Genomic DNA, 14,426 nt, shown 5'->3' with positions numbered 1-14,426 from the left:
ATGTTAAGTAAACAATTTTTGTTTTAGGGTTAATTTAGAGCAAAAACGATACGATAATTCCCTTCAAACTAAAACACCACACGAATTAAATTTAACCACAAACGGGTTTGAGTACGATTTAAATAACATAACTTCGATTCTTGATACATTACTTTCAAACTCTTCTTTTACATTCGATTCTTCATCTCCTCGTAATAACACAATTTACGACTTTTTTGATTATTTAGATCGAGATACATGCATTTATATTTATTCGGGAATTACGGTTGCAACTATTATAATTTCTTTAATAAGATCGTTTACGTTTTTTACGATTTGTATGCGAGCTTCGCGTAGACTCCATGATAGGATGTTCGCGAGTATAACTCGAGCGACAATGAGATTTTTTAATACAAATCCATCGGGGAGGATTTTAAATCGTTTCTCTAAAGATATGGGCGCCATCGATGAATTGTTACCTTCGGCTTTAATCGATTGTTTACAAATAGGTTTAACTCTAACTGGAATTATTGTAGTTGTTGGAATAGTTAATCCTTGGTTGTTAATTCTGACTGGGGTTATCGGAATTGTTTTTTATTTCTTAAGAATTTTTTATTTGTCGACTGGGAGAAGTGTGAAGAGACTGGAAGGTGTAAGTAAGTAAAATTAAATCTTTTTACACTGTTGGAAATAATTCACGAGCACACCCTGTATAATCTGAACACGTGTGTCTAGCGCAATTAAATTTGGTATGGAAGTTGTAGCGTCGCTACAACTTCAATCATTAACAAACAAGAATTATTAATCGTCTCAAAATTTTTCTTTATTTCTTTGATTCGTTATGTTGAGAAGTGATGAAGCACCAGAAACGCCAGACCACGTTGGGGCAGTCAATATGAGACTACCTCCCTTTTGGGCTGCACGTCCAGAAACGTGGTTCTGGCAAATTGAATCACAGTTTGCCCTTGGTAGGATCACCAACGATCGTACCAAGTTTAATCTGGTGGTCACGCATCTTCCGCCAGAGATAATTAATTCTATAATCGATTTAATTAACACAATTCCGACGGAGGATGCGTACGGGTGTATAAAGAGAGCGATCATTAGCCGTTTTTCCTTAAGTGAAGAAAAGCGACTTAATGATCTACTCTCCAACACACACATGGGGGACCAGAAGCCCTCAGAGTTTTATCGAGAGCTTTTAGCCTCCATTGGGGACTCTCAACTGGCGAACGCAGATCTGCTTCTCAGACTGTGGCGTAATAGACTGCCAAAGTTTATTTCAGTAGCTCTCCTAGCATCGGGGAAAGAAGAGACCACCGACTTATTGGCAATAGCCGATAAGATATGGGAAGCTCTTTCGAATTCCTCATTAGAAAATCAAAATTTTAAAGCAAATTTTCAAAGTACTACTAATAAGAATTTACAGCGGCCGACTCTCGAATTTCCTTCCACTTCTTCTACTTCTTCAACAATGACTCCCATCCCGTGTTTATTTATTTATTTACGTATACAGTTGGACACGGAAACGGGACGAACCTAAGGCACCGTGTCTCAAAGATAACAATAGAAAATATAAACGATCAAAACATATAGAATTTACTTATATAAAACTAATTATTGTGATCAGCTTTACACGCCGCAATTATCAAACGTTTAAACGCGCGTAGCGAGTCGCAAAAGACATCAACCCCCGCGCCACGATGTAAATGGTCGCAAGTGCGCGCCATTCTCAACATGGGATAGTTCTGAAAGATATTCGTACGTGGAGTAGGCATGTAAAATAAATAATCGAGCCGAAGACACCGGGGAGGAACACGAAAATTAACGACTTCAAGAAGGCTAGGAGAATCAATACTACCATTAATGATTTTATGGAATGTTAAAGCATCACCACATGAACGACGCTGACGGAGCGATAAGAAGTTGAAGGAGGCACAGGCAGATACGTAATCAATGTAAACGATGTTGCTTTTAAAACATAAATACTTTAGGAATTTCTTTTGAATCCTTTCAATTCTGGATATATATGTTTGATATTGGGGATTCCAAACGGAGCTGCAAAAGCTTAAAACGCTGTGTACATATTACGCAAAATACAATGTTCTTATAGCATAAATATTTGTAAAATTTTGCGTGACTCTCATAACGAAGCCAAGCCTTAGCAACAGCTCCATCAACGTGGCCCTCAAACGTTAGTTTGACATCAAATGTGACGCCCAAATCCCTGATCTGAGTCACTCTAGGTATGGTATCATCACCTAGGCTATAATCGTATCTGATCGTGCCTGCCTTCCTTGTAAAAGAAATAACATTACATTTTTCAGGGTTCAGTGTCAAGAAATTTGAGCTGCAATAAATACGTAGCGCATCAATGTCGCGCTGTAGCCTCGAACAATCCAAAGGTGAAGAAACTCGTGTAAAAATTTTTAAATCGTCAGCATACATCAAGCAATGAGAGTGTTTAATTATTGAAAAAATATCATTGATATAAATATTAAATAGAAGAGGTCCTAAGTGACTCCCTTGCGGTACACCGGAGGTAACAAACATGCTGTCCGAAAAATGACCATTGATATTCACCTTTAGAGTCCTTCCACGTGTATAGGAGGCAAACCAACGCACAAGATGTTCGTCAATATCAAACATACGAAGTTTTGAAAGAAGCAGAGCATGATCGACTCGATCGAAAGCCTTACTAAAATCAGTATAAATGGAGTCAACCTGAAAGGAATCATCCATAGAGTTTAAAATATAATGGGTATATTCCAACAAGAAGTTGCTCTCGACCGAGCGACCTGCAAAAAAGCCGTGCTGTCTATAGTCGATTTTACTTTTCACAATGAAAAAAAGTCTTCTATAAATAAGCATTTCAAGTATTTTACTACATAATGGCAGTAACGAAATAGGTCTATAATTAGATACCTCACCATGATTTCCGGATTTAAAGATAGGGATTACATGAGCCTCCTTCCAAACACGTGGAAAAACTCCAGATCGAATCGACCGGTTATATGGATCAATTCCTCTCAAAGCCTCCTCAACCTCCGAACGTTCAAAGCATATCGCGCAATCTCGATCAAGATTAAGGTGGTTGTTAGATACAACACCTGTCTGAGTAGGCATAAAGGCAGAGTAAAAGTAAGAGGCAAATAGCGAACAAACAGACCGAGCATCGGTGGCAACAACACCGTTGTGAGTGACAGTGGCAGGAATATCATTCCCCCCTTTTCGATGCTTAACGTATGACCAAAAAAACCTTGGATTTGAAGCAATTTTCGTCTCAGCGTTCAAAGTGTAATTCTTGTAATCTCGATCAATAAGAAATTTTGTCCGACCTCTCAGATGGGAAAAGGTCAGATAATCAATGCGGTTGCAATAGCGCTTCACCTCCTATGCGCCTTCTTTTTCTCTTCAATCACCTGCCTAGTGCCAGGTGAAAACCACATTGGACAACCTCTCATCCGTTTTTGAACTTTTGGAACGAATTTATCAATAGCTTCACGTACATGGATATAAAATAACTCTAAACAGCGGTCCACATCGTCAACACACAACACGGCCTCCCAATTAATCACCGCAAGTTGAGTATTAAGAGAATCAAAATCATCCTTAGGTAATTGTAAGAGACGGAGGAGTTATATTCGAAACTAGACGACGTGGCAACCGCACAGGAGAACTCAAGTGTAGCTCATACTACGAACCAACGGGTTATCGCTTAAAGTCACGTTACTTATATCATAGAAATTAGTAATTATTAACTCCAAAGTATTCCGAAAGGCACCAATGTGGTGATTGAATTGAATCAGGCCGCACAGAGACAGAGCGTCAAGAAAATCAAGAGGTCTACTAGTATTATTAATACGTGAAGCGACACAATGACGAGAATTGGCATTTAGAGACCATCTCAGCTCCGGTAGGTTGAAGTCTCCGCATATCAAAGATTTATCATTCGGGAACATCTGAATAATCGCGGAAAGCTGATCAATAAAAGAATATAACGCTACGTTATTCAAAGGCGTAATATAAACACAACAAACATGAATCAATGAACCGCCACCACGCATTGTTATACCAATAGCATCCAGCCCGGCAAACCAATCGAAACGCCCAATTACTGAGTACGCCGAAGATACGCCGATCAAAACGCCCCCACCCAACAAATTATTAAATGCGTTATTAGGCCTGTCGGATCTAAATACATTGTACGAATCCGGAAAGACCTCTGCCGAATGTATCCCAGGATGCAGCCAAGTCTCCGTCAGACAAGTCTCCGTCTGATCTCGATCAGAGTTTAACACGTTATTGAATAATGTATCTAACTTAGTTCTAAGGCCACGTACATTTTGGTAATAAAATGAAATGGCAGACATTGTAAATAATACAACATGGTAAATAATACTCGCATGACAATAGACCCGTCTACATCCTGCTCACATCGGCATCACTTTGAATGTGGATAGGGCGTGCGTCATCACTCTTCCTGACGTAGATCTGGCAATTCTTGGTCCAAACATACTTATAAGATTTTTCTTTAGCGACCCTTCTGGCTTTACCAAAAAGGATTTTGTTGGCCGGTGTTAAATGCTCATTAATAAAACAACAATCACACCCTGGATCGACAGTCCCGGTGAGGACCCAGCAACCGCCGATTTCCTCTTTAATTTCGCAGCAGCAAGAAATTTATCACGCACAAGACGGCTGCAGAAACGCACAACAACAGCCTTTGGAGCACTTCGACCCATGACCATTACTGTTTAGGCCGTGAGGAACGCGATGGACAGCATCCACATCAGCAGCCGAAATCGGAACGTCAAGGAAGGTACCCATAGTCTCGACCATCGCAACCAAGTTCTCATTGTCCCTCTCAGGAACTCCTCGGATCTCAAGGTTGCTGCGGCGGGAATATTGCTCCAAATCCGCCACGCGCCCCGATAGCTCAGTAACCTGCTTCTTCAGAAAAGCATTCTCGGCATTCAGCCTATCGATCATCTTCAGCTGCTCCTGCACTTCCTTCATGGATGCCTCGAAATCAGAGACCCTTTGGCTTCAAAACTGGACCGAGTCCACCAAAGTATCGTAGCTTGCGCTCATATTACGCATCTCCGATCGCAGCTCCCTCACAATGTCGAAAACAGCCTCAAGAGTAATAGGCTGCGCTCTGCCGCAGAAGACGTTGATGGAACGGGGAAAATGCGCGACATACGGCGGTCGGACGGCGAGCGACATCCAGAACATCTCCACGACGCCCCCGCCACCTTGAGGGCAGCAATTGACGTCTCGGTAACCTCGACGCATTTGACATGAAACCACTCGACACACGATTCGCACTGAATTCCTATAGTCTTCCTCCCCACCTCACGCTTGTACCGCCCACACGACTTGCTTCCCGGCATCACGACCAGATCGCGAGAGGGTAGAAAAAAGATTCGAATCCACACCGCCGAATAAAATAACACTTAAACAACGATTTATAGCGAAACCAATTAAGAAAACTGAAAACCGATTATGCACCAGCAACAATCATCGAACGCACTGCACTATTAGCGAAAATCGTCTCCAAAAATGACGAGAATTTCTAACAAAATCTTAGAAAAGAAGGAGCGCGTTGCGAACGTATACATCGATCACATCGATCATTTGGGTACTTGTTCACAACAGACAACCTTGAATGATGTATTAAAAGCATTTGACAATTTCACAACAAAATGTCAAAATATCTTTTCTACTTTTTCACAAAAACAAACTGTTGTGGATTGCGTCAATAAATGAAAAACTCAGTAACTACAACAATTTTGACAGTGGTCGTTGTTGTAATCATAGTTCACTCAGGAAAAATTCGAATTTTCGCTCAAGGTCTTCTTCTAAAAGTCCTTCAAGAAGTGACAACAATTGCGGAATTTGCAAATTTCATTTTCGTTTTGGTGATAAAGCAAGGTATTGCCAAGGGAGTTGGTGTAAATTGAACTCATCTTTTACTGAAAAATCAAAAAAACTAACAAAAGTTTCAATAGAGATTAAATATATCCTTTACGACGATTTTAATAACCTTAACTTTCTTATTGACTCCGGAGCAGACATTTCGGTACTTCTTGTTTCTTTATTTCCTTCTCACAAAAGAGAAAAATCCTTGGTATTGTCTGCCGCTAATGGTAGCAAAATTAAAACGTTTGGAAAAAATTACTTTCTGTATCTTTACGTCTAAGACGCACATTTTCATTCGTTTTCACTTTAGCAGATGTGACGAAACCAACATTAGGTGCTGATTTTTTAGGAAAGTACCATCTTTTAGTCGATATCAAGAATCAAATTCGCATCTTCCTTTTAGTAGACCACGTCGTCTAGATGCAAAAAAACTTTTAATCGTCAAAAAAGAATTTGAAGAATTTGAAATCTTCTTCGTCCGCATCTTCACCATTACATATGGTACCCAAAAAGGTACTGATGAATGGCGCCCATGCGGCGATTACAGACGGTTGAATTTAATAACTGTTCCAGACCTGTATCCTTTACCGCATATTCAGGACCTTCACCTACAAGGGTGTTCAAGTTTTTCAAAAATCGATCTCGTCAGAGCTTATCACCAAATTAAGGTAGCTCCAGAGGATATCTATAAAACGGCAATATGTACCCCTTTCGGTTTATTCGAGTTTGTTCAAATGCCCTTTGGCTTACGAAACGCCGCACAAACTTTTCAAAGATTCATCAACGAATTTTCTCTTTGTGTATTTGGATGATATATTGGTGGCAAGTAAATCTGAAGACGAACATTTAGAGCATCTACAAATTTTATTCAAACGGCTTAGTGATTATGGGATCAATATCCAACCTACAAAACGTATCTTCGGTGTTTCATCATTAGATTTTCTAAGCCATCATGTTTCTCAGGCTGGTATTAAACCCTCAAAATCCAGAATTGAAGTTATTTCAAAATTTCCTCTTCCGAACACGGTTAAAGAATTACACAGATTTTTAGGAATGGTTAATTTTTACCACCGTTTCCTTCCTAACATTTCTAGAATTTTATCGCCATTACATTCTTTGGTTAGTTCTTATAATTCAAAGAAATTAAAAACAATATCTTCATGGATAATAGAAGATAAAAAGGCATTTGAAGCTACAAAAAAGCCCTAATCAATTCTGTCCTTCTTGCTCATCCTTCCCCTACAGGTATCTATTCTTTAACCACCGATTGCTCGGATTATACTATGGGGGCAGTTCTTTCTGCAAACAATTGATGAAGTTACTTCATCTATAGCATTTTTTTCAAAGAAATTAAGTTCTAGTCAGGTAAAATATTCCACTTTTGATAAGGAATTATTGGCAATATATTCAGCTATAAAACATTTCAAGCATTTCATACATGGAAATCAATTTACTGTATTCACTGACCATAAGCCGCTAGTAACAGCATTCTTTTCAAAATCAGAAAAAACGCCTAGACAGACGAGATATATTAACTACATTGTAGAGTTTACTTCTCAAATTAATTATGTGAAAGGCAAACATAACGTTGTTTCGGACACTCTTTCTAGAATCAATATAAATTGTTTGAATTCTGAATATCTTTCAGAATCAGCAATGAAATAGGGTCAAGATTCAGATGTAGAGTTGAAACATCTTATTGATAAACAATTTTTAAGCAAATTTTAAGAATGACAAATTCTAATTCAGATCTTTGGTATGAAGATTCTTCTTCACTTAAATTATACATTCCAACTTGTTTCAGGCGAAATATTTTCAATAAATTTCATTTTCTTTCACATTCCGATTTTAAAGCTACTTTAAATACTTTAATTAAGCAAAGATTTTTTTGGCCACATTTAACCAAACACATTAAACGTTGGTGTAGGACATGCATACAATGCCAAAAGGCCAAGGTGCATCGTTATACAAAATCACCAATAGATCATATACCCATACCAAAAGGACGCTTCGAACACATTCACATTGATCTAATAGGTCCTTTACCTACTTCAATGGGTTGTTCCTACATCCTTACAGTAATAGACAGATTTACTAGATGGTAACCGCCAAAGGATGCAGCTATAGTTGGAACAACAATCTTCCTGTAATTTTACTGAGTTTAAGATCCTGTTTAAAGGAAGATCTCGGTTGTTGCCCCGCTGAACTAGTCAAGGGGTGCACTGCACCCGGGCGCTGCCTAAAAGGGGGCGCCGGCGCCTTTTTAATGTTTTCTCCAACAATATCTTATCTTTCTTTTGCAGTATTTAGACCTGTCAGTAGTAGCTAGTCTTTAGAACGCAGTATTTAGTGTTCCAGACGTTGTATTTAGACCTGACGGAAGTATCTAGTCTTCAGAAAGCAGTATTTAGTCTTCTAGAAGCAATATCTAGTCTCCCGCCAACATTATGTATGTTTTCTCCAACAATATATCTTATCTTTCTTTTGCAGTACTTAGACCTGTCAGCAGTATCTAGTCTTCAGAAAGCAGTATTTAGTTTCCACAAAGCAATTTTAGTCTTTAGAAAGCAGTATTTAGTGTTCCAGATGCTGTATTTAGACCTGTCGGCAGTATCTAGTCTTCAGAAAGCAGTATTTAATCTTCCAGAGCAGTATCTAGTCTTCAGAAAGCAGTATTTAGTTTTTTAGAAGTAGTATCTAGTCTTCTGCCAACGTTATGTATGTTTTGTTCTTGATCTGACAGCTACTTCTTTCTGGGTGTCTATCATCATCTTTTTGGGAGCCTCTTATTATCTATACGGATCTTGTACCACCCGATACCTCATTTCTGCAGCTGTCACTTTGCTTTTGTGCTTATCCTGCATTGGCAAAGTTTCCGTATTGGTGATTTCCTGTCCTGTGCAATAACAAGACAAGTCCATTGGTTTCTTGTTCATATTCTTCGCATTCTTTTATTGAACACATAAGTATTGCCATGAAAAATCATGTTTGGTTTATAATCAATTTTTTGTTTTCTCTGAACAGTAATTTCAGACTTCATGTGGACTTTAAACAATGTAATTCCTGGTTTTTGCTGAAGTCTAGTTTATAACTATTGCAATTTCAGACTTTTTCTTGCAAATTAAACCTTCTGACCATAGTATTCCCGACTATTCCCTTAAGTTTGGTTTTTCACCAGTATAATTCTTAAATTTTTGCTGAAGTATGGATTATGATTATTCCAGTCTTTTTTAAGTTTATTTATATTTCTTTGATTATATATATTTTTTTAATTAAAATGCATTTTTTAATTTTTCCCCTGCATTTTGGGCGCCCCCCCCCCACATATTAGCGCCGGCACTGCATCTTTAATCCATAAAATTATTTTATCTTTTATTAGAGATGCTTCTTGTTCTCCAAATTCACATTCCTTAGCAAACTTTTTTAAATCCGTTAAATATCTGTCAAACCCTTCTCCATCATCTTGCGATCTATTGAAAAATTTAAACCTACTAAATACCACGTTTTTCTTCGGATTACAATATTCGTCAAACTTTTTAACAACAGCACTATAGTTCTTTTTCTACTCATCGGTAAGTTGAAACGTATTATGAACATGCAAATCTTCAATCTCCGATAGCATTAAGTAACATTGCAGTCTTTATCTGGTCATCTTTCTTTTCTTTTTCCGTTGCTTTTAAGTAGATTTCAAATCATTGCTTGAAGCTTTTCCAACTTTCATCAACGTTTTCGTTGAAGGTCACTCCTTGCGGGGGCTTAAAACATACCATTGTTTTTCGTGAGTTTGTTCTTTTAACCTGACACCATGTGATGACTTTCAGTCAAATAATAAGAATTCCACAAAGGATTTATAACAACTTTATTAACGTTAACTTTACTTAACACACAACAATAGTAACTTATAACCTTAGGACTTCTTCTTCTTCTTAAAACCAGGGGTATCCACTTGGTGTATGGGCTTATATAGCCCTTTTACCACCAGTCACAATTTTTTTTTATATCAGTTTATCTTCAAATTAGGTAGCCCTGTGGGGAGATAAAGTTCCAAAGATCAAAACAACTGAAATAAAAGAACCACCGGAAGGGGGGGATGATCCTTCCTTACTACCTTAACCCACTACACCACTTTTACTTCCTTAAGCACCTACATGCCTATAGCCCACCGAACGGCGTCAGATGTACATCCCCGGGTCAACCCCTCGAAAGGATGAACATCTACCGAACAGTCATACATGCATTAAAAATAAAATCAAACAAAAATTCCTATCTTGCACAAAAAATAAAAAAGCATTCTCAAAACTCTAGCGTTATTGGTCGCCAAAAGTGAACTAACATTATATGGAGGAAAAATACCCTCCCTTCTTAACTTAACAAACATTCTACTTCTATCCAACTCATACGTTTCACATGCCAAAATAATGTGGTTAAGATCACAAAATTCTCCGCAACTGCAGTTTGGAGAATCCGCCATGCTAATCCTATACAGATGTGCAGGAAACATGCCATGTCCCACTCTCATGCGATTAATTGTAGTGTATCCCAATCCCGCTGCCACAAATCCATACATCTCTCTTGAGTTCGTAGACAATGTCACTAACGTCCTTGCGTATCTGATACCATGGACCAGTGTCACCCGCTGCCAGACCATCCGCCCTCTCATTCCCAACAATTCTCACATGGCCAGAAATCCAAGCCAACTCAATCTTCAGCTTTTCTACAGTACACTGCCAGCTAAGCTCTTTAACTTTGTTCACCAGATAATGGACCTTCGTCTTTCTTCCCATGGCCACCTCTAATGCACGGATCACACTCAACGAAGCCGTGAATATCACCACTGGTGACACCCTGTTTGTCTTTACATAGTCCATTGCCCACCATACAGCAAACAGTTCTGCCACAAATATGTTAGTATGGTCCGATAGTTTTCCGGAATGGGACAACTCCAAATCGGGCGCATATACACCAAAATGAACTCGTCTGGTTGGATCCCCTGTCACCGAAGCATCTGTAAAAATAAACTTTGCACCCGGCCACGACGCCTGAACTTCTCGATTAAATACTGCATTATAGTTAAAACTAACTGCAGGCAATGTTTGTCTAAGTTTAGCACACACTAAATCGCTTCTCACTTTGGGGGCATGCACATACACATCAAAATCTACTCTAAACATGTCCAACACATTAGTACGTCGCATATCTACTATTCTTGGTAGCAGAGTTTCGTATCTCTTTATAATCAATGCTACTCTACTATTGGCCACTCTGCCATCTCTATGTAGTAGGCTCAAATTTTCCATTAAATTTCCTACCGAACCAGATCTACGCATAAGGTTTTTCACAACAAACCTATCCATTAACAGGCGAAACCTTAAATCCAATGTCATAATATCCACTTCCACCAATAGCGCATTAGTCGGTGTAGATCTAGTTGCACCAGTAATAGCCCTAGCTGCCTGGAGCTGAATGCCAGCTAACTTCTTAAACACCGGAACTGGGACAGGCAACATCAACCAAGTAACAAACTCCAGTCTAGACTGAATAAGTGCTTTATAGAGTAACGCAGAAACCATCGGACCACATCCCCCTCTAGTTGATGAAAGAGACCTCAGCAGATTAAGTGCCTTCTGACAGCTATTTACAATATAGTTCACATGCTCCCTCCAAGACAACCTCACATTCAGATGTACACCCAAGTATACCGTGTTCACCGTCGTTGCGATATTTTCACCCCTTAGCCTAATTGGAGGGATGAGCCCAGGTCTTCTCCTGCGGCTAAAAAACATTGCCTTCGACTTACTAGGTGCCAGACTCAAATTACGTTCTTCGAGAAAACTCGCTGTCGCATTTAATGCATCGTTCATAATCTCAACTGCCAATTCAGTGGAACCCCCTCCTTCAACAGAACCACATCGTCTGCGAACACAACAGTTTTTATTTCATGCGCCTCATTAATAATACTAATGCCTCTGATGTAGTAGTTAAATAGTATCGGACTGAGAGAGCTTCCCTTGGGCAAACCCCTGTATGAAGTTCTACCTCCAATCTTGTTGGGATCATGTTTGAGCTGATATACATTTCTGGTTATTACTTGACGCAGAAAAGCATCTCGACCCAGCATTCTCAATAATAAGGTAATGTTGACATTATCATAAGCTGACAAAATATCAATAAACACTCCAACCATAATATTTCCTCGATAAAACGCCTTCTGTATAGACCCAATCACCGTGAGAAGCCAATGAGCCCTTTCTAAATCCAAAATCAAGCATCAAATGGGATTCCATTCACCATTCTTTCGAGTAATTTCCTGGAAGAATTGATTAGCGAAATATCCCTCTCTCGTATTAGGGTATTTACTCCTCTTAGGAATCGGAACTACCTGTATTTCACGACAGAAAAACTCGAAACTCGCTGAATAAACTCGTCTACAGTAAACCTTTATGCTCCGCAAATATTATGGATTTATCTTCACGCGTTCAGATTATACAGGGTGTACTCGTGAATTATTTCCAACAGTGTATATCTTTCCGTTTATTATTGTATTATTTTAGCTCGAAGTCCTGTGTTTTCTCACTTAAACGCATCTATACAAGGTTTAACAACAATAAGGGCGTTCAAAGCGCAAAGTGTTTTAGAACGAGAATTTGATAACCACCAAGATTTGCATAGCAGTTCTTGGTACATTTTCTTATCGTCATCTCGGGCGTTTGGTTATTGGCTCGATTTAATCTGTATTATTTACATTACTTTGGTTACACTAAGTTTTCTTATATTAGGAGAGGGTAATACTAAATTAATAAAAGCAAAATTTGTTGTTAATTTTTATGAATTTAGAAAAATTTGGTGGGAATGTTGGTTTGGCAATAACGCAATCGATAGGATTAACAGGAATGTTTCAATGGGGAATGCGTCAATCAACGGAGCTTGAAAATCAAATGACGGCTGTTGAGCGTGTACTTCAATACACCGATTTAGAGAGAGAATCCGCGTTGGAAACTGTTAAAGAAAAGAAACCTCCACCGAGCTGGCCGAGTGAAGGAAAACTTGAATTTTCGCGATTATTTTTATTCTATTCCCCTGATGAGCCGGCGGTTCTTAAAGGGTTAAATTTTATTATCAAACCAAAAGAGAAAGTTGGAATAGTCGGGCGAACCGGAGCTGGGAAATCATCGTTAATAGCCGCTTTATTTAGATTAACAGAAATGGAAGGAAGTATTTATTTGGATGATATTGATACAAAAGATTTGGGGTTGCACGATTTAAGATCAAAAATTTCTATTATCCCACAAGTACTTGTAATTAATTTTTATTATTTTAAAATAATTTCTTTTTTTTTGTAGGAACCAGTTTTATTTTCTGGTACAATGCGTAAAAACCTGGACCCATTCGACGAATATAACGATGAAGCCTTATGGAAAGCTTTAGAAGACGTCGAACTTAAAGAAGCCGTCCAAGATTTATCGGCTGGTTTAAATTCGCAAATGTCGGAAGGGGGGAGTAATTTTAGCGTGGGTCAACGTCAGTTAGTTTGTTTAGCTCGTGCGATAATTCGTAACAATCGTGTGTTGGTCTTGGATGAAGCAACAGCTAATGTTGACCCGCAGACAGATGCCTTAATTCAAACTACCATTAGGAAAAAATTCGCCGATTGTACCGTTTTAACAATCGCCCATCGTTTACATACAGTTATGGATTCTGATAAGGTTTTAGTTATGGATGCGGGAAATATGGTTGAATTTGATCATCCTTATATTTTGTTGGGAAATGAAGATGGTGTTTTGTATGGGATGGTTCAAAAAACCGGAAAAGCTATGGCTGAAGCTTTGTTTAAAATTTCACAACAGGTGAAACATTTTCAGACTTTTCTTTTATGTAAATAAAATTTTTGTTTTTTCAGAGTTATCAAAAACAGTTTAGAAAACAAGAAGCATCTGTAGAAGATTTATTTAACTAAATTGTTTTTTAAATTTTTTAACTTTGTTACTAAAAACTTTTTAAATACATATACTATAATAAACGCTATGCACCAATTTCTTCAATTTTTTCCAGTCCCTCGCCAATATTCTAGCTGCCATCCAATTTATTAACCTCCTCTTCAACGTTTCTCTGATGACTTCATCCCATGTCTGTTGCGGCCATTCTTGTCTTTTTCTCTCTTGCACTCTGGCTTACCAAGCTTTTTTATAACCGGTCAATTACTATTCATTCTTTGCTTAACTTAGCTGTTTTTTCTCGATGAAGTACTCGGACTACTAACTCTCCTCAAATACTTCATTTCAGTCGCTTGTATATTGCTCTTCTGCTATCTTGATAGCGCCCATGTCTCGCACGCAACAGCCCTGTAGATTGTTTGGAACACGTTGATTTTTGTTTTCCATGATGTTTCTGCTTAGGTCAAAAATTCATTTTTTCATTACACTGTATTACCACTCCTAGATATTGAAAGGATGAACCTGTTCCAACTTTACGTCCTCTATCTTTATGCTAACTTGTTCGTCTTCTTCCCCCGCTACCATCAGCTT

At 38.5% G+C, this 14,426-nt stretch overlaps 1 protein-coding gene across 1 annotated transcript in view; it reads left to right on the top strand.

The window, feature by feature from the left end:
- The window catches only part of LOC111419437 (probable multidrug resistance-associated protein lethal(2)03659), a 59,325-nt gene extending 45,391 nt beyond the window's left edge, over positions 1-13,934 (top strand). The window contains exons 8-12 of the mRNA XM_071197003.1: positions 28-635; positions 12,456-12,686; positions 12,739-13,193; positions 13,245-13,748; positions 13,802-13,934. Of these exons, the coding sequence (XP_071053104.1) occupies positions 28-635; positions 12,456-12,686; positions 12,739-13,193; positions 13,245-13,748; positions 13,802-13,858 (1,855 nt within the window). The 3' untranslated portion in view covers positions 13,859-13,934. The remainder of the gene's footprint in view (positions 1-27; positions 636-12,455; positions 12,687-12,738; positions 13,194-13,244; positions 13,749-13,801) is intronic.
- Positions 13,935-14,426: the final 492 nt, after the last annotated feature.

Source organism: Onthophagus taurus, chromosome 6 (assembly GCF_036711975.1).
Source record: "Onthophagus taurus isolate NC chromosome 6, IU_Otau_3.0, whole genome shotgun sequence".
NCBI lineage: Eukaryota > Metazoa > Arthropoda > Insecta > Coleoptera > Scarabaeidae > Onthophagus > Onthophagus taurus.
This window is presented reverse-complemented; position numbering and strand designations above follow the sequence as displayed.